Consider the following 20,825-nt stretch of genomic DNA (forward strand, 5'->3'; position numbering starts at 1 on the left):
CAAAAATCCTGTGTGGAGAGGGGTGAGAGCAGTGGGAGCCCCAGGTGTCCCAAAATCCATGGAAAACACCCAGGAAATCCTCCTGGCAGGGAAGGAAACAATTAGCAAAGAATTCCTCATTTCCAGCTTAATGCTCCCTCTGCTTTGTGTTCTGGAGCAGTTTGGACTTGAAAATCAAAGCTGAGAAAATTGGGCTGTGGATGGAAAATTGGGATGTCACCAGGAGGATTTGAGAGGAAAAAATGAATGATTTGGAATTTGCATTGGTGATGGCACCTCCCAAAAAAAGCTTTTTGGGAATCTGACCAGAAACGTGAACCATGGGGAGTAACCAAATAATAATCCTTTTTTTTTTAAACCCAAATTTTACAAGTTCCCAGCCCATTGGCTGATGTCACTGCAGGGTGGACCCCAAAAAAACTCAGATTAACAAATGAAAAAAACCCCAAATTGATGCTCTGAACAGAGAGAAAAGTGACTAAACCTGCACCTCCCACCTCATCTCCTACCTCATCTCCCCCAGGCACTGCAGGAATTCCTGGGGAGGGATAATGAATGCAGGACTGTGAGGAGAACACCCCCCTTTTAGCCCATAATTGCCCAAAAATAACTTTTCCTGTGCAGATGACTCCTCTGGAGGGAATGGAGCCAAGGAAATCTCAGTCTGGAGAGCCCTGGCTGCCTCCCAGCCCCAGCTGGTGCTAATTTTAATGGGCAAATGATTAAACTTTTAATGAGGCACCGGTGAAATTTTATGAAGGAAATGGGGACGCTTAGGAGATGTCTGAAGCTTTTCCCAGTCCCTGCATGGGATCTGTGTTCCAGGAATCCTGCAGGACTTGGGTTTTTCCTTGGAAAAAATGGGATTGCTGCTCCCTCTCCCACATCCCAAAAGCAGAGCCAGGGGGGGTGTGGGGCAGCTCCAGGTAAAGTTCTTTTTTCTTGTGAATATTCTCAGAATTTCCTGATCAAACCCTCCCCCCGGTCCAGGATTTCTTGCAGCCCTTTAATGGGAATTTCCAATGGAATTGTCAGGGATTCAGAGCTCCAGGGGTTCCCTAAATCCCCCACGTTATTCAGGATTTCTTACAATCCCTTAATGGGATTGTCCCTGTTGTTCTTCAGGTGTTCTCTAGCCTGGATCCATTGTCAGTGTGGTTTTCCTGCCTGGATCCATTGTTCCCATTGTTCTCCAGGTGTTCTCCAGCCTGGATTTATTGTCCCTGTTGTTCTCCAGCTGTTCTCCAGCCTGGATCCACTGTTCCCATTGTTCTCCAGGTGTTTTCCAGCCTGGGTTTATTGTCCCTGTTGTTCTCCAGCTGTTCTCCAGCCTGGTTCCACTGTTCCCATTGTTCTCCAGGTGTTTTCCAGCCTGGGTTTATTGTCCCTATTGTTCTCCAGGTGTTCTCCAGCCTGAATCCATTGTTCCAGGTGTTCTCCAGGTGTTCTCCAGCCTGGATCCACTGTTCCCATTGTTCTCCAGGTGTTTTCCAGCCTGGGTTTATTGTCCCTGTTGTTCTCCAGCTGTTCTCCAGCCTGGATCCATTGTTCCCATTGTCCTCCAGGTGTTCTCCAGCCTGGATCCACTGTTCCCATTGTTCTCCAGGTGTTTTCCAGCCTGGGTTTATTGTCCCTGTTGTTCTCCAGCTGTTCTCCAGCCTGGATCCATTGTTCCCATTGTCCTCCAGGTGTTCTCCAGCTGTTCTCCAGCCTGGTTCCACTGTTCCCGTTGTTCTCCAGCTGTTCTCCAGCCTGGTTCCACTGTTCCCGTTGTTCTCCAGCTGTTCTCCAGCCTGGATCCATTGTTCCAGGTGTTTTCCAGCCTGGTTCCATCGTTCCCATTGTTCTCCAGGTCTCCCTCAGCCCCTCAGGCTCTGGGGGAGGGGAGCAGCCCCAGGGTCTCCCTGAGGGGCTCTTTTCTCATGGAATATTTTCTCCAGCTCGTCATTTCCTTGCTTCACCCAAACACAGCCACATTCCTCAAGTTTAACTCTTTGGGCTTCAGCAGAAAGGGAAAATCTGGCAGGGGCACTTTCTAAGGCCAGACATTCCCAGTGCTGGAAAAACACATCCAAAGGAAATGGCAAAGGCAGAACTTTCTCAGAGTTTTCCTGTCCTGTTTTTACAGTTTCCTGATGAAACCCCAGAGAGTTTCAAGGAGCAGCTCCTGAGGCACAGAGAGCACAGGGAAACTGGGAGCTGGGGATTCCAGAGAGGGAGGAAAGGCAGAGCAGGGCTTGGAAAGTCCTGGAAGAACCCTCGGGGTCTGGACTTCTCCTGTTGGTCACTGGAGGGGCTGGGGGGGAATTTCCAGAGCTCCAGATCTTGCCAAGGACTCCTTGGGAAACCTGGCAGTGCCCAGAGTGCCTTGGAAGAAAGGGGAAAACTCCTGGATCCCAGGGAAAAAATCATAGATTCCAGGGAAAGCTCATAGATTCCAGGAAAAGCTTCTGGATCCCAGGAAAAGCTTCTGGATTGCAGAGAAAAGCTCCTGGATCCCAAGGAAAGGGTCCTGGATCCCAGGAAAAATTCCTGGATCCCAAGGAAAAGCTCCTTAATCCCAATGGAAAAAGCTTCTAGATCCCAGAGAAAAGCTCCTGGATCCCAGAGAAAAACTCCTGGATCTCAGGGAAAAGCTCCTGAATGCCAAGGGAAAACCTCCTGGATCCCAGGGAAACAGAGAAAATCTCCTGGATCTCAGGGAAAAGCTCCTGGACACCAAGGAAAAGCTCCTGGATTCCAGAGAAACAGGGAAAAGCTTCTGGATTCCAGAAAAAAAGCTCCTGGATTCCAGGGAAAAGCTCCTGAATGCCAAGGGAAAATCTCCTGGATTCCAGGGAAAACCTTCTGGACACCAAGGAAAATCTCCTGGATCCCAGGGAAAATCTCCTGGATCCCAGAGAAGATTCCATCTGGCTGGAGAAACAGCCCCAGGTGGAACCCCCATCCCTGGAGCACAGCAGGAGCTGCAAACATCAAACATCACCTGAGTCAAACTCGGGTCATTTTTTCCTACCCGAGGCAGGCTGAAATCAGAGCTGTGTCATCAAAAAGTTCATTTTGCTGTAAAACCTCTGGGGTTTAGGGGCAGCTGTGGGTCCAGGCTCTCCTCCCACACTGATGTCATGCAGCTCAGATTGCACAAAATACCCCCCGGGTGTCAGGGGATGCTGTGAGAGCCTCTGTGAGGGTGTTTCCCTCTGGAGGGGGGAATTTCCTGCATGAGGTGGGAGGGGGGTTGTTCTGCTCCCAGTACAAAGCAGCCTCTTACTGGAGCTGCTCTCAGCACTCAGAAATCCACTCGATTCCAATTGAAAATTCAAATTATTTCTTGTCGGGGCGGCGGCAAGGTGAATTCAAGTGAAGCCCTTAAGTCAATCTGGAGTGGGGTGGGTGAGTTGTTTTTACCAAATTAACCCTGCTCCAAATCAATCCTGCTCCAAATTAACCCTGCTCCAAATCAATCCTGCTCCAAATCAAATCAATCCTGCTCCAAATTAACCCTGCTCCAAATCAATCCTGCTCCAAATCAATCCTGCTTGAAATGAACCCTGCTCCAAAATAATCCTGCTGCAAATCAATCCTGCTCCAAATCAATCCTGCTCCAAAATAATCCTGCTGCAAATCAATCCTGCTCCAAATCAATCCTGCTCCAAATTAACCCTGCTCCAAATCAATCCTGCTTGAAATGAACCCTGCTCCAAAATAATCCTGCTGCAAATCGATCCTGCTCCAAATCAATCCTGCTCCAAATCAATCCTGCTCCAAATTAATCCTGCTCCAAATTAACCCTGCTCCAAATTAACCCTGCTCCAAATCAATCCTGCTCCAAATTAACCCTGCTCCAAATTAACCCTGCTCCAAATTAATCCTGCTCCAAATTAACCCTGTTCCAAATCAATCCCAGTGCCTGATTTTCCCTGTTTTTTCCTGGTTTTCCCTCCGCCCTAGGTTTTCCTTAATTTCCCTTGGTTTTCCCTGGTTTTCTTTGGTTTTCCTTGTTTTCCCTGGTTTTTCTTGGTTTTTCCTTGGTTTTTTTTCTGGTTTTCCATTATTTTCTTTGGTTTTCCTTGGTTTTCTCTGGTTTCCCTTAGTTTCCCTTGTTTTCCCGTGGTTTTCCCTTGGTTTTCTCTGGTTTTCCCTGGTTTTCCTTGCCTTTTCCTTGGTTTTCCTTGGTTTTCTCTGGTTTTCCTCAGTTTTCCCTGATTTCCCTTGGTTTCCTTTAGTTTCCCCTGGTTTTCCATGGTTTTCCTTGCCTTTTCTTTGGTTTTCCATGGTTTTCTCTGGTTTCCCTTAGTTTCCCTTGTTTTTCCTTGGTTTTCCCTTGGTTTTCCATGGTTTTCTCTGGTTTTCCTTGCCTTTTCCCTGTTGTTTCCTTGCCTTTTCCTTGGTTTTCCCCTGGTTTTCTCTGGTTTTCCTTGCCTTTTCCTTGGTTTTCCCCTGGTTTTCTCTGGTTTTCCCTGGTTTTCCTTGCCTTTTCCTTGGTTTTCCCCTGGTTTTCTCTGGTTTTCCCTGGTTTTCCTTGCCTTTTCCCTGGTTTTCCCTGCTGTAGGGTCAGAGCCAGGCACTCACCTGGCTGCAAGCCCCCCAGGATCCCCCCCAGCCCGGGCTGTGTTTGCCTTGGCAGGGAGGAACTGTGTGGACACAGCTGCAGGATTTGTTTTGTCTCTCACCCCAGTCTGGCTCAGCCAAATCTCTGCAGGCTTTGTGCAAATGCTCCTCCACCTAAAGAATTTTATACAAACGGCCCCAAAGTCTGGCCCTGCCCCTTCCCCTCTCCACACACACATTTGGATTTTTCAGCCCTCTCCAGAAGTTTCTCTCAGGAATTTCCAGCTCTCTGCTCACACACAATGTCTGGGTGGATTTGGGAATCTCTTCAAACCCCCAAGAGGGAGAAAAAGTGAGGAGCTCATCAGGCTCTTGGTCTTGGGTTTAGGGTTTTGGGGGAGAAATCTCCCAGAGAGAAATCCTCATCATTTCCCATAACTTAAAGCAATTCCTGTGTGCTGGAAAAAGGCAAGGAGAGGGTTGAAATGATCTGTAACTGCTGGAGAGCTGGAGAATTGTCCAGAAAATCTGGGATGTCCCATCCCTGGATGCATCCAAGGCCAGGCTGGAGCAGCCTGGGATAGTGGAAAGTGTCTCTGGATGGTTTTAGGTTCCCTTCCAACCCAAACCTCTCCAAATTCCCTGATTCTACAAAGGAACCAGAGCAAGAAGGCAAGGTTGCTCCAGTGGAGGCTTTTCCAGAGCTTTTCCTTCTGTGCAGCCAAAAGTGAGGCTCCAGCTGCAGCAGAGTTTGAGCACGGGGCTCACCTGAGCTCCAGGAGATGCTTTTGGGAATGTTGTGGAATTGGGTGGATTCTGCTGGGCTGAACCAGAACCCAGCTGCTGTTCCTGTCTCACCCTCTGGAAAAATCCAGGAAAGGCAAGAGCAGCTCAGTCCTTGGGAATGGAGTCACACAGTGCAGGGGCTGCACAATCTGGGCATTTCCAGATTTGATCTCAGATCTGGGGCTCAAACATCAGCCCTGAGCCTTGCCAAAAATCCCATCAGAGCTGGGAGTGTCCAGCAGCAAAGGGAGCAACTCCAGGCTCAGCCAAACCTCAGCCGTGCCCACAGAGCCCAAATCTGCTCCTGCACAAACCACCCCAAAGCCACATCCCAGGGAATTCTCATTTCACAGAGAGAGAAACCAGAAAAATCCAACAGAACCCAGAATCTCCAGATCTGCTCATGGAGAGTGAAACCCCAGGATTCCCCCAGGGCAGGTGGGGTTTAGGGGTGGAGCTGTGGGGTTTAGGGGGGAGCTGTGGGGTTTAGGGGGGGAGCTGTGGGGTTAGGGGGGAGCTGTGGGTTCAGGGTGGAGCTGTGGGGTGGTTTAGGGGTTAAGCTGTAGGTTTAGGGGTTAGTCTGTGGGTTTAGGGGTTAAGCTGTGGGTTCAGGGTAGCTGTGGGTGCAGAGGTTAGTCTGTGGGTTTAGGGGCATCTGTGGGGTTAGGGTTGAGCTGTGGGTTCAGGGGTTAGTCTGTGGGTTCAGGGGTTAGTCTGTGGGCTCAGGGGTTAGTCTGTGGGCTCAGGGGTTGGTCTGTGGGCTCAGGGGTTAGTCTGTGGGCTCAGGGGCAGCTGTGGGCTCAGGGGTTAGTCTGTGGGCTCAGGGGCAGCTGTGGGCTCAGGGGTTAGTCTGTGGGTTCAGGGGTTAGTCTGTGGGCTCAGGGGTTAGTCTGTGGGCTCAGGGGCAGCTGTGGGTTCAGGGGCAGCTGTGGGTTCAGGGGTTAGTCTGTGGGCTCAGGGGTTAGTCTGTGGGCTCAGGGGTTAGTCTGTGGGCTCAGGGGCAGCTGTGGGCTCAGGGGTTGGTCTGTGGGTTCAGGGGTTAGTCTGTGGGCTCAGGGGTTAGTCTGTGGGCTCAGGGGTTGGTCTGTGGGCTCAGGGGTTAGTCTGTGGGCTCAGGGGTTGGTCTGTGGGCTCAGGGGTTAGTCTGTGGGCTCTGGGGTTAGTCTGTGGGTTCAGGGGCAGCTGTGGGTGCAGGGGTTAGTCTGTGGGCTCAGGGGTTGGTCTGTGGGCTCAGGGGTTAGTCTGTGGGCTCAGGGGTTGGTCTGTGGGTTCAGGGGTTAGTCTGTGGGCTCAGGGGCAGCTGTGGGCTCAGGGGTTAGTCTGTGGGCTCAGGGGTTGGTCTGTGGGCTCAGGGGTTAGTCTGTGGGCTCAGGGGTTAGTCTGTGGGCTCAGGGGCAGCTGTGGGTGCAGGGGTTAGTCTGTGGGCTCAGGGGTTAGTCTGTGGGTTCAGGGGTTAGTCTGTGGGCTCAGGGGTTAGTCTGTGGGCTCAGGGGTTAGTCTGTGGGCTCAGGGGCAGCTGTGGGCTCAGGGGCAGCTGTGGGCTCAGGGGTTAGTCTGTGGGCTCAGGGGTTAGTCTGTGGGCTCAGGGGCAGCTGTGGGTGCAGGGGTTAGTCTGTGGGCTCAGGGGTTAGTCTGTGGGCTCAGGGGTTAGTCTGTGGGTTCAGGGGTTAGTCTGTGGGCTCAGGGGTTGGTCTGTGGGCTCAGGGGTTAGTCTGTGGGCTCAGGGGTTAGTCTGTGGGTTCAGGGGCAGCTGTGGGTGCAGGGGTTAGTCTGTGGGCTCAGGGGCAGCTGTGGGGTTAGGCTCAGGCTCACCTCTCTCGCACTGGGGGCCGGTGAAGCCGTAGACGCAGGCGCAGCGGTTGGGGCCGATGCACCTGCCCCCGTTCTGGCAGCCGTTCTCACACACAGCTGCGAGGCAAAACCACAAACCCATCACCCTCCTGCCCCTGCAGAACCCCCAGAGGTGCTGGCAGAGCCTGGGGTGTCCCCCCGGGGTGCTTGGGGTGTCAGAGTTTGGAAGATCAGCTCCGTGTTCTCCCACCCGCATTGCTCAGAAATATGAGAGTTTTTAATTCTTTTTCCTTGGGAAAATTGAGCCCTGATCCTCCCTGAGCCTCTTTCTGCAAAGGATTTCCTGCCCTCTGGAATCTCAGCTCCCTCAGGTCAGCCTGGCAGGGATGAGTGGATGCAAAGAGGAAAATTCACAAAGGGAAATGTGGGGACGGGGCAGGGATTGAATCCCACCTGCCCAGAGCAGGGAACTGAGCTCTGACCTAAAACAGTCACTGGCTTAAAATATTCCTGACCTAAAATATTCCTGGCTTAAAATATTCCTGGCTTAGACTTAGTCCTGCTACCCCGAGTTCAAACTCTGCACTCAGGGCTGGAGCCAAGGGAAAATTCCTGGTTGAAATCATGGATGGATGGAATGTCCAGAGAGGGAAGGGACCCCCAAGGACCCTGCCCTGCCCCCAGTCAGTGCCAGGCTCTGATCCTGGCTCTGATCCTGGTTCTGATCCCAGCCCTGATCCTGGTTCTGATCCTGATTCTGATCCCAGCCCTGATCCCAGCCCTGATCCCAGCTCTGATCCCAGCTCTGATCCTGGTTCTGATCCTGATTCTGATCCTGGCTCTGATCCCAGCTCTGATCCCAGGATCCAGGCTGGGCTGGGTTCAGGGGGTTCATCATTCCTGGGATGGGATGGGATGGGATGGGATGGGATGGGATGGGATGGGATGGGATGGGATGGGATGGGATGGGATGGGATGGGATGGGGGTCCCTCAGCCCCAGATCCAGGCTGGGCTGGGCTGGGGGGTCCCTCAGCCCCAGATCCAGGCTGGGTGGGCTGGGCTGGGGGTCCCTCAGCCCCAGATCCAGGTCGGGTGGGCTGGGCTGGGGGTCCCTCAGCCCCAGATCCAGGCTGGGTGGGCTGGGCTGGGGGTCCCTCAGCCCCAGATCCAGGTTGGGTGGGCTGGGCTGGGGGTCCCTCAGCCCCAGATGTCCTGCCAGGCTCGGAGCTGCTCGTGTCTCAGCGAGGGCTGCACGTCCCAGCCCCGGCTGCTGCTCCAGAGGATTTTCCCAAGCTTTGCTGCTCAGGGTGAAATTTTCCATCTGGAGCCTCCAGCTGAACTTCTGGGGAAGTTTCAGCACTGAGGGATCAGGGGGAGTTCAGGGGATTTTTTTTAAAAAATCCTCACTGAGTTCAGTGGGAGTGATTCCCATGTGGATGTAGAGATTTGGAATTTGGAAAGCTTTAATTGATCTAATTGATAAGAGATTCTTTCAAAGATATTGTTCTTATTTGCTTACTAAAGACTTCCTAAAAATGTATTACATGGCAGAATATCTATATAATATATAAATATATGTATAATTTATAATTGATACAATGATATAATAGTGCAATCATTGTAATGTACTAAATATAATTATATAAATATAAGATAATATATAGTTATAGAAATGTACAATTGTATACATAACACAATTGCATATATTGTGCATATATCTTATATATATTATCTCATATATAGTAATATATGAGATATAAATATACATTACATGCTATATTATTAATATATATTATAATGTTATGTATAATTATATATAATATGTATTATATATATAATCATATTACATATTCATCTATGTACATACATCTATGAACATACAATACCATCTAGATCTATTATCTATATATTATAATAGGTTGAAAAACCTCTATTATATATCACCCTGGGAAATCAATCAATCCATTAATTATGTCTGATGTCTGCAGTTTGATACAGAGCTCTGTGTGTGTTGGTGACAAGAACAGGCTGAGATTCTGAGGGAAGGAGAACATGGGGCTGATGTTGGGGTGTCCTGGGTGCCCTTTCCATTCCCACTCCCAGTCCCATTCCTGTTCCTATCCCCTTTTCTGTTCTCATTCCCATTCCTGTTTCTATTCCTGTTCCTGTTCCTGTTCCTGTTCCTGTTCCTGTTCCTGTTCCTGTTTCTGTTTCTACTCCAATTCCCATCCCATTCCCTTTCTCATTCCTGTTCCTGTTCTCATCCCCTTTCCTGTTCTCATTTCCATTTCTGTCCCTATTTCCATTCCTGTTGTTATTCCCATCCCTGTTCCCATTCCTAATCCCATTCCATTCCCATTCTCATTCTGATTCCCATCCCATTCCTGTTCCCATTCCCATCCCTGTCCCCATCCCAATGCCCATTCCCATCCCCATTCCCATTCCATCCCCATCCCTGTTCCTGTCCCTGTTCCCATCCCCATCCCCATCCCCATTCCCTTTCTCATCCCCTTTCCTTTTCTCATTTCCATTCCTGTCCCCATTTCCACTCCTATTCTCATTCCCATTCCCATCCCTGTTCCCATTCCTAATCCCATTCCATTCCCGTTCTCATTCTGATTCCCATCCCATCCCTGTCCCCATCCCAATGCCCATTCCCATTCCATCCCCGTCCCCACTCCTGTCCCCCGTCCCTCCCTGTCCCCTCCCCGTCCCTCCCTGTCCCTCCCTGTCCCCTCCCCGTCCCTCCCTGTCCCTCCCTGTCCCCTCCCCGTCCCTCCCGTCCCTCCCTGTCCCTCCCTGTCCCCTCCCTGTCCCTCCCGTCCCTCCCCACTCACGCTGCCCGCAGTAGGTCCCGGTGAATCCCTTCTGGCACAGACAGGATTCCTCGGAGCAGCTGCCCCCATTCATGCACCGCACGCTGCAGCTCTGCACTGGGGACAGGGACAGGGACAGGGTCACCCTGGGGACCCGCTGGGGACAGGGACACCCTGGGACCCCACTGGGGACAGGGACACCCTGGAACCCCACTGGGGACAGGGATAGGGATCATCCTGGAACCCCACTGGGGACAGGGACACCCTGGGACCCGCTGGGGACAGGGACAGGGTCACCCTGGGACCCCACTGGGGACAGGGACACCCTGGGACCCCACTGGGGACAGGGACAGGGACAGGGTCACCCTGGGACCCCACTGGGGACAGGGACACCCTGGGACCCCACTGGGGACAGGGACAGGGTCACCCTGGGACCCCACTGGGGACAGGGATCACCCGGGACCCCACTCTGCACTGGGGACACGATAGGACAAAGGAATGGCATCTCATCCTCATTAATTTTCCCAGGACTGGACTGGGTTAGTGCTACAAACGATGGGAATGGATCGCTGGCTCTGCCGGGATCAGCTGTGGGGTTTTTGTCTCACTCACTCCCTACCCCACCTAAACCCTTCAGAGGACCCCAAAACATCTTTTCTCCCTGGAGTGGGAAACCAGGCAGGAAACTCTTTGTTGTTCCAGAGGGGGCACAGCGGATTCCTCGCCTCTGGAATGCACAATTTCTCCGCTTTTCCGCGGAAATCCAGCCCCCAGCAGCGAATTCCAGATGGGAGGAGCTCCCCCTCCTCCCTCGCAGCCAGCCCGGGCTCCGGGAATGCCACGGGATGGATGCACAGCTCTCGGCATTCCTGGAATTCCTCCCTGATTGCTCCCACATGGATCCCGACTCCCGGATTTGGTGGCTCCGGCACCTTCCCCTCCCCGAGGGCTGCAGGGGACCCGGAGCTCAACGTGGCACTTTGGGGGCAAATCCCGGGAATTTCCTTCTCCCGGCACCCCCCGACTGTGCCTTGGAGGGGTCACTTTATCCCAAAGGCTCCTCTGCAGCTGGGCCACGATGGAAAACTAATTCTTGGGATGTCTCTCCATCAGAGACCTTAAATACTCCAAAATCCAAACAATCCAAAATTACTTCTGCAGGGAAAGCACCCCCATTAAATACTCCAAAATCCCGTTTATTTCTGCAGGGAAAACAGCCCAAAACAAGAAAAATGTTCTGAAACATGGAATATTCGGTGAGTTCGGGGTAGAGCTGCAGGGATTCGATTCTTTCAAGTTTTGGGAGAGCACAGAACCCTCGGGATGCCCGGGAGAATTCCCTCACCTCCAGCCGAGCCGCAGTTGGGGGACAGCTGTCCATTGGAGCAAGTGCACATGTTGGGCCGGGAGCAGAATCCATCCCCGCAGGAATTCCTGCAGATCGCTGCGGGCACACAGGGACACGGGGCTGGGATTCACCTCGGGAATTCACCTCGGGAATTCCGAGCTGCCCCCGGATTCCCCCTCCCACCCAAGGAGGGGTTTGGGCACCTCTGGGGGAAGGAGCTGGGATCCCACCCCAGCCGTGGATTCTCCAGCTCAAACACTGATCTTAGAAAATTAGGATTTTTATTTCTTGCTGAAAATAATTTAAAGTTAGAAGTTAGAAGGGAGTAGTTATCTCAAACTTCTTAAATAATTGGTTGTCTGACATTTGATGTTTGCTCAGCTGTGCTTACAATGGGAAAAGATGGAACTAGTGAGCAGATCCAAAGGAACATGGACAATGCACCAGAAACCCATCCTGTGGGAAACTGTCCCCAGAAATCATTTGTATTGTCAGTGATAGAAAAAGTCAAGAGTTCAGGGTGAGGAAGACTCACCTTACTTCCTCCTTTTAAGATTCCCTCCCCACAAAAATTAATTTAAGAAGTCAATCAATGCTGAATAGCTCTTCAAGTTAATTACCATAGGCAGCAGGGGGTGGCAGGGGCTGTTATTATGAATAACATAACATATTATGATTTGTTTGAATCCTTTGTCAATAAATAGTCTCTGAGATCACCTGTGACTTTAAATTGTTAGAGTCTTTTGTCCATCACAGTTGAGTATTGGTGTTAGACCAATAATCTTATTTTGGTAAATCACAGCCCTGGAGAGCCCAGAGAGGGGAAAAAACCCCAAACTCCCAATCCAGGTGAGATTTATCCAAATCATCCTCATGAGGCCCCTTAAACATTCAAATTCCCACCGGGACAAACCTCTGGTGACAGCAGGTTTGCAATGTCACCATCAATTAATGGAATTATTCCAAAGGAAGGAGCAGGAATCACTCCCTCAGGAGCAAAACTTCCCCAGGAGCCTCCTGTCCCAAAGCAGGGGAGGATTAAAGGCTGAATTCAAGAACTGGGACCAGTTGGAACCACCTGAGTTTAACAGGATTAGCAGAGCTGGGAATTCCCAGAGCCCTGATCCTGAGCAGGAATTCTGAATCCCTTCTCAGTGGGCTGGCAGCTCCCTGGGAGCAGGGAAATGGATAAATTGGATAAAATAATGGGGAAAATGGGTAAAATGGATGCAGGGATAAAATGGATGCAGGGATAAAATGGATGTAGGGATAAAATAATGGATAAAAATGGATGCAGGAGTAAAATGGATAAAATAATGAATAAAATGGATAAAATATTGGATGAAATAATGGATAAAATAATGGATAAAGTGGACACAGGGATAAAGTGAATAAAATGGATAAAACAAGGGATACTCACGGACAATGCACTGGTTCCCTCCAGGCAGAGTTTTCCAGCCAGGACAGCAGTAGGAATGGAACCTCGAGCCACAGACATTTGGACTGAAAATCAAACAGAGTTTGAGTTTTTTTCCCCCTCTGAGAACATAATTGAAAAGTTTAAAAATAAATTTAAAAATAAATTTGAAAATCCAGGGTTTTTTTCCCCCCTCCGCTCAGCTCTGCCTCCTTGGGGGTTTTCCCACATCCTGGGAAGTTTTTCCATGGATGGATCGACCCTTCTCACCTTCCGTGCAACTGAAAGGGCTCATTAGCTAATGAGAATTATGCAAATGAAGGGAATGTGACCCAAAGAGCGCTGCTAAGGAAGGACAGAGGGAAAACAAACGCTCGGCTTTAAACAAACGCGGGGATCCGAAAAACCGGGACGGGTTTTGCCGGGAATTGCCCGGGATGTGCCCCCCTGGCACTGCCCCATCGCAGAGCCGTGAAAAGAGGGAAAAATCCGGGAACAGAGCCTGGGATGGGAAATGCGGGATGGGAAATGCGGGATGGGAAATGCGGGGTGGGAAATGCGGGATGGGAAATGCGGGATGGGAAATGCGGGATGGGAAATGCGGGTGGGAAATGCGGGATGGGAAATGCGGGATGGGAAATGCGGGTGGGAAATGCGGGGTGGGAAATGCGGGATGGGAAATGCGGGTGGGAAATGCGGGTGGGAAATGCGGGGTGGGAAATGCGGGATGGGAAATGCGGGATGGGAAATGCGGGGTGGGAAATGCGGGTGGGAAATGCGGGGTGGGAAATGCGGGTGGGAAATGCGGGGTGGGAAATGCGGGATGGGAAATGCGGGGTGGGAAATGCGGGATGGGAAATGCGGGATGGGAAATGCGGGGTGGGAAATGCGGGATGGGAAATGTGGGATGGGAAATGCGGGATGGGAAATGCGGGATGGGAAATGCGGGATGGGAAACCCCGGCGGGAGGAGCCGCCTCCAAATTCACCGCGGGACGGGGACACGGGGACAGGGCAGGAACCGGGGATGGGGCACGGGAAAGGCACCGGGATGGGGATGAAAAATACCGGGAAAAGCACCGGGATGGGGATACAGGAATCTGGGAAAAGCTCTGGAAGGGGCTGGGAATCTCTGCAGGATTCCAGGGGAGCTTCTCCCTCCCTAATTCCTAATTTTTGGGGAGCAGCCGCTCTGACAGGGAAGAATGGAATTCCCAGTTCCCACCTTCCTTGTCCCTTTCCTTACTGGAAAATGTTTCTGTCTCCAAGCCTCATCCCAAGCAAAATTTGTGGGGGAAAATCAAACCCTACAGGAAGAGATTCAGCCAATTCCCAACGTCTAAAAAATGGCCATTGACTCCAGGTTTTCCCAACCATCCAGAGCCACCTTTTGCTTCACCAGTGAAAATTCAAATCCAGGTTAATGAGGATTTCCAGGGTTGTCTGCTATCCATGGAAAAGCTTCTCCAAGGACCAGACAGGGAAGTTCCTTTTGGAATTTATCTATGACCCCCCTGCAGCCTTTCTCTCATTGTGAAACTCAAACAAAATGAATTTTTGGATGACTTCAGCCTGTGGTTTGCCAGGGACAATGATCCCACCTCTCCAAACCCTTCCCCCAGTTCGGGATTCGCTCTGGTTTTGGTCGGTGCTGGATTTTTGCTGCGCCCTCGGGATCAGCTCTGACAATGGCTGGGGACAGCTCTGGAGCCCCCCTGGCCTCGGAGGGGCTCACAGGGGACAAAAACTGCTGCCAGATGCCAGGGTGGGTTTGGGAAAGCATCTTCCCCCCCTCCCAGGGGGATTGGGGATTGTGTCAGGGCGTGGGAACAGATCCCAGACAATGCTGGGATCCTCTGCAGCGAGCAGATCCAGTGCTGAAGGATGGATTCCACACAATTCTCACTTTGAGGAGTTCCCTGCTCGCCCCCCCCAGGCCTGCCTGTGTCTGATGAGGGATTTGCAATGGGAAAATCCCCCTGGAAAAGTCAGAGGTGCCCCTGTTCAATGGGGGGACAATGACCAGGAGCTGCAGGGGGGTTCAGAATTCCTCCCACCTGGAACCCTGATCTCCAAACAGCTCCTGAGAACTTTTAGGAATGGATTCAAATCCCAACAATTCCAATTCCTCTTGGTTCTAAGAGCTGGGGATTAAAGGTGAGAGGTGCTCAATGTCTGAGGAAAAGCCACAAAGCTCAGAACTCCCAACAGAAATTTGGATGTGTGACTCTGCCAGCACAAAAATATCCCAAAGGCAGCAGGTAGAAACATGGGATCACAAAATCCCAGACTGGTTTGGGTTGGAAGAACCTTAAATCCCACCCAAATCCAGCCCTGCCATGGCAGGGACATCTTCCCCTGCCTGCCCAGGGAATTCTCCTCCAGGGCCTCACCTCTGGGAGATGGAATTAATATTTTTAATTATTCTTATTCTGTTTCATCAAAGGAATGAAGAAAAACAGAAGGAAAGGCTGAGCAGGGCTTGGGTTGCAGCTGCTCTGGGTTCAAGCCCAATAATCCTGATCATTTTCTATTTTGTGGTTTTTTCAGCAAGGTGGGGGATCTCTAAAATCTTGTTCAACACCTTTGCTTTGTCCATTAGAGCATTTTTTTCCCTTTATTGAGTTCTTCCCACATCTCTGAGTGATGGTAGGAAAATCTCCCTTCTCAGTGCACATTAAATTCAACCCCTACACACCAGCAAGGAACCTTTGAAAAAAAACACCAAAAAAACCCAACAGATTTCCAGGAACTACTTCACACTTTCATTTGGAAAGCAGCACAACCGACTCTTCCATTTTTATTTTTTTTTTCCCCCTCCTAAAATTCTGAAACAAATCAAAACTTCAAATGCAGCCCTTAAAACTTCCAGACAAAACCCATACAACCTCCAGCTCCTCTGCCAGATATCCCTTTGCCATTCCAATACTCTCCCTCTCCACTCCTGCCAAAAACAAGAGAGCCAGGAGGCCAAAATCAACCATTTCACACCATAAATCAGAGCCTGAGGAAAAATGAGGAACAAAAGTCTCGAGTCAGAGGTTTCCAAGTGCTGCCTTCACCTTGTTGCTGCTGCTGTTCACAGAATTCCAGCCTGGGACGTGGAGCTGGGAGCAGGAATTGCTCCAGCTGCACCTTCCCCCCAGGAAATTTGGGGCTCTTTTATTAATTTGGGGGTTTTTTTTAAGTGTTCCAGTCATTAGTTAAACTCGTTTTTGTCCCCTCAGTGAGGGGCTGTGGCTGCTTGAAATCCAGGATTGAGTGAAAAAATGGGGAGTTTCAGTTTCTCCTTGGCTGGGAGAATTGTGGAATTGTTGGGGCTGGAGAAGCTCCTCAGGCAGTGCCACCAGCCTGTCCCCAAATGGGTTTGGAACTTTGGAAATTCCTGAGGTTCTGCTGGGACTGTGAGGTCAGGGGTGGATTTGGATGAAAATCCTGCTGGGAATCTCTGAGCTCCACCCTCGGTTTTTTACCATCCCCCAGAGCCAGGTTTGGGTTTGTGTCCCCAAATCCCAACCCCTGCCTTTCCCTCCCCTTTCCATCCCAGCTCAGGGAGATTTTGGAGACTCCTCCTGCAGCTCCAGCACTTCCCTCTCTGCTCCTCACAGAATGGAAATTAATTCCTCACCCAGGGGAAAACCAGGAGGTGTCAAAAATCAGCTGGAAGCTGCTTTTCTCCCCCCACAATTAATTTTTAATTTGGCCTCTTCTGAGCTCTGCCCTCAGGGCAGGGGTCCCACAAATGCCTCTCCCAAAAATCCATTTTCTCACTTGCATAATTAATGGACTGGACATAATGAGCTGTGCTTAAACCAGGCTTGGAACTGGCAGTGCCAGCCCAGCTCCTGGAAACTGCTCCAGGTTTCATTAAATCAATAATTCCCCCCAATCCTGCCCAAAAAATGGATTTGTCAGGGCTGGGCCCTTCAGGAGAGGCTCATTTGAAATTGTCTCTGCTCTAATGGGTTTAAGGCAGGATTAAAGCTGGGCCTGGGCTGGGATTTATTGCTCCCCATGCATTTATTAATTGTTATTTGGGAAAGCAGGGTTGGATAAGAGGTTTGTTTATTTGGCATTTAATCCCTGCTTTGCATTTATTTCATACTTTCCTTCTTCACTGAAGGAGGCTGGGATGGGAGTGAGGGCTAAATAAATAAAATTTAATTCTTTTTTCATTATTTTATATACCAATCTTTGGTCTGGGCTGCTGGAGCCTCTTCCCAAAGCCTGGTGGGCACCAGAGTCACTGGGAGTAGCTCCTCCCTCCCTCTCCCATGGTTTTAATGGATTTTTTTTTTTTTTAATGGATTCTGGATGATCTTTGAGGTCCTTCCAAGCCAAACCACCCCAGGGTTCTGCAGAACCCACAGGAAATGCTTTGTGCCACTTGTGGGTGATACTGAGGAGAAACTGAACCAATGTTTGAGAATTTTTATCTCCCAGAGTTTTTTAAAAAACTCCCTAAAAATTCACCTGAGTCCCATTTCCCTCTCTGAACTTCTGGTGGGATTTTCTGCTCTTCCATCCCATTTGGGGAACAACAGAATTTGGAGATGGAGGGAGGAAAGGAAGAACAGACAAGGAGAAAATCCCAGGAGAATTTGGGCTGGAAAACACCTGAGAGATATTCCAACCTTCAACCCAGCAGGGGGGAGAAAAATACACAAAGAGAAGAGAAAAATTCCAAAGGGAAGGGAAAAATTCCACAGCAGCAAAGGATCCCAAGGCCTGAAAGCAGGGCAGGGAAGATCCCATTAAATTTAAATTATTAAATTTATATTATTTAATTATGAAATTTGCAAACAATCTCTGAGGTCATCAAGTCCAAGCTCCCAATGTTGATCCACAACAAAACTTCCCAGAATTGTTCCAAGGACAAAGGAACTGCAGCATTTTGGGGAGTCCACAGGATTTTGGGGATTTGGGGATTTGGGGATTTGGGGATTTTGGGCTCTGCAGGAGCTGCCTGGTGACACCTGAGGCTGCTTTCCCAGCCCAGCAGTGCATTATTTAAATAATTTCCCATTTCTTCTCTTTCTTGGGACAGAAAGGTTTCCAAGGGGGAGATTTCCAGCAGGGAAAGAAAATTTTGGACCCAAAGAAGAGATTTGGACCCAAAGCCAGGGGATGGTCAGGGAGCCTGGGAACCCCTGGAGCTGGAATTCCCCCCTGGGAACAGGAAAATAAAGATTCCTCAGCTGCTCCAGCTGCAGCTTTTCCAGCTGAAATTCCAGATTTCCCTGGGGAAAAGGGGGGAGCAGGGGGACCCCTGGGAACTGAGCCAGGCTCAAAACTGGGGGTGGCTGCCCTGAGGGAGGGTTGGGAGGGCAAGGGGGGCCCCTCATTTTGGGGATTTGGGCTCTTCAGAACACAAAGGGGTTTCACTGTGAGGGATTTTTACTGGGGACCTTCTCCCCTGGGTGCTGGGAACAATGGGAATAATTCATTTCCTTCTCTTTCCTGTTATCCATGCCCACTTCAAACCCTCCCAGCCCTTCCCAAGAGCCAGGAATCAACCACAGAGCCCCAGGAAGGAAGAATTTGGGAATGCTGGGAATGCTGGGAATGCTGGAAATGCTGGGAATGTTGGAAATGCTGGGAATGCTGGAGCAGAGATTTATTTTTTTTAATTTTTTTTTTTTTCAAGAAGCAGCTCCAGCCCCATTAATCCCAGCCCCTGGAAGGGGTCGGGTTGGAAGGGACCTGGGGATCATCCCCACAGAGATCTGGGAGCTTTTCTCTTTTTTTGGGATGTTTTGGGAATTCCTCAGGGGTCATCCCAGGGGATGCACAGGGGGAGATTTGAAAAACCCAAATCCCTGGGCTGGTCTTGTCCCTCTGCTCCAAATCCTTCAGAGCAGGAGGGGAGGGCATGCAGGATGGAAATCCAGGAGGAGACACCTCCATCCAGGCTGGAATTCCAGGAAACATTTCCATCCCAGGCTGGAATTCCAGGAGATGTTTCTATTCCAGAGCTGGAATTCCAGGAGATGTCTCCATCCCAGGTTGGAATTCCAGGAGATGTCTCCATCCCAGGTTGGAATTCCAGGAGATGTCTCCATCCCAGGTTGGAATTCCAGGAGATGTCTCCATCCCAGGTTGGAATTCCAGGAGATGTCTCCATCCCAGGTTGGGATGGATGTCTCCATCCCCCCAGCTCCTGCTGCAGCCCAGTCCCAGCCCTTTTTTGGGGCACTGCCTCCATCCCAGCATTTCCAGCATTCCTGAGCCTCTGGCACAGCCCAGCCCCGAGTGTGGATCCCACGGACACGGGAAAGGACACGGGAACTGTGCCAGGAGCTGCAGCCAGACAGACTCCAAAGAACTCCAGAGAACTCCAAATAAATAACTCCAAATAACTCCAAAGAACTCCAAAGAACTCCAAATAACTCCAAATAAATAACTCCAGATAACTCCAGAGAACTCCAAATAAATAACTCCAGAGATCTCCAGAGAACTCCAGAGAACTCCAAATAACTCCAAAGAACTCCAGAGAACTCCAAAGAACTCCAAAGAACCCCAAATAAATAACTCCAGAGAACTCCAGAGAACTCCAAATAAATAATTCCAGAGATCTCCAAAGAACTCCAGAGAACTCCAAATAAATAACTCCAGAGATCTCCAAATAACTCCAAAGAACTCCAAAGAACTCCAAATAACTCCAGAGAACTCCAGAGAACTCCAAATAAATAATTCCAGAGAACTCCAGAGAACTCCAACTAACTCCAAATAACTCCAGAGATCTCCAGAGAACTCCAGAGAACTCAAAATAAATAACTCCAGAGAACTCCAAAGAACTCCAGAGAACTCCAAAGAAATAACTCCAGAGAACTCCAAATAAATAACTCCAAATAACTCCGGATAACTCCGGATAACTCCCAATAACTCCCAATAACTCCCAATAACTCCAGATAACTCCCAATAACTCCCAATAACTCCCAATAACTCCCAATAACTCCCAATAACTCCAGCCACCCCCATCTGCAGAGACCAGGATCCATCCTGGAGCAGCAGAGCCGAGCTCAGCCCAGGGCTGCCCTGCTGGGCTTGGGCTCAGCTGGGACACAACCCCAAATTTGGGAGCTGCCCCAAGGGACTGAGCGAAGCTCAGGAGCAAAACCCTCCTGGCACAGGCAGAGGGACCCCAGGGGCAAATCCCGAGGGGACAGGGGACAGGGGGGAGCGGGCACAGCCACCAGAGCCAGACCAGCCCTGCAGGGACACCTCCCACCACCCCAGGCTGCTCCAAACCCCGTCCAGCCCAGCCTGGGAACTCTCCCAGGGATGGGAAATCCACTGGAAATCCACAGCTTGTCCGGGAATTCTGTGCCCACCCTCCCAGGGAAGACAAACCCATCACCAGGTGGGGCTGGGGGCTCTCCAGGTGACCCCCAAAAAGGAGCTCAGTGCCCATGGGATCCCCCCCTGTGCCAGGAGCTGCAGATCCAAACCCTTCCCGAGCTCATCCTGCCAGCCCAGCTCTGCTGACACCCCCAAAATCTGCTTCAGCAAAGGGACAGGAACTCCAGCTCACCCCCGCAGCGAGTCCTGGCCCCTTCTCCTCACTCTGCTCGGGGCTCTCTCCTCGTAGGCTGCGAATCTGTCGGGCTGCAGGTCCCCCTGGGGCTGTCCCCGGGCGGGGGTCGCTGCCAGCACGGCCGTGCAGCCCAGCAGGAGCCTGGCCAGCCACAATCCCCCCATGCTGGCCCCAGTCCCGAGCTCCCCCAGCCTCCCTGCTGCCCTTGCAGGACCAGGATGGATTTTGGCAGCAGCTCCCAGGTGCCGAGGACCCGTCCTGGAGTTCTTTTTCTAGGAGGAAAAGAGGAGGGAAAGAGAAATTTTTAAGGATTTTTCTGGTTTTTAATCCCTCCTGGACCCACCCAGCTCTTTCTTCCAAAATCTTTCTTCCCCAAGAGCTGCAAAGCCAGAGATGCCCAAGAGTTGTGGTTCTGCCTCGAATTTAGAGAAACAAAGAGCCACCAAAACCCTCCAGGCAAGAGGAGGAGGTCAGGAAAGAGCAGCTCCCGCCCATGGAGCATCATCCCACAGCTCTGGAATTCCAGGAGATCCTGGCAGGGATCTCAGGGGACACCTGTCCTGGCGTGGGGACAGCCCG

The 20,825-nt window shown here is 50.8% G+C and overlaps 1 protein-coding gene across 1 annotated transcript in view; it reads right to left on the minus strand.

Moving 5' to 3' along the window:
- The window catches only part of FBN3 (fibrillin 3), a 62,232-nt gene extending 41,792 nt beyond the window's left edge, over positions 1–20,440 (minus strand). The window contains 5 exon segments of the mRNA XM_079328394.1: positions 7,150–7,245; positions 9,967–10,062; positions 11,291–11,389; positions 12,714–12,796; positions 20,244–20,440. Coding sequence (XP_079184520.1) covers positions 7,150–7,245; positions 9,967–10,062; positions 11,291–11,389; positions 12,714–12,796; positions 20,244–20,410 — 541 coding nt within the window. The 5' untranslated portion in view covers positions 20,411–20,440.
- Positions 20,441–20,825: the final 385 nt, after the last annotated feature.

Source organism: Erithacus rubecula (genome assembly GCF_903797595.1).
Source record: "Erithacus rubecula genome assembly, chromosome: 28".
NCBI lineage: Eukaryota > Metazoa > Chordata > Aves > Passeriformes > Muscicapidae > Erithacus > Erithacus rubecula.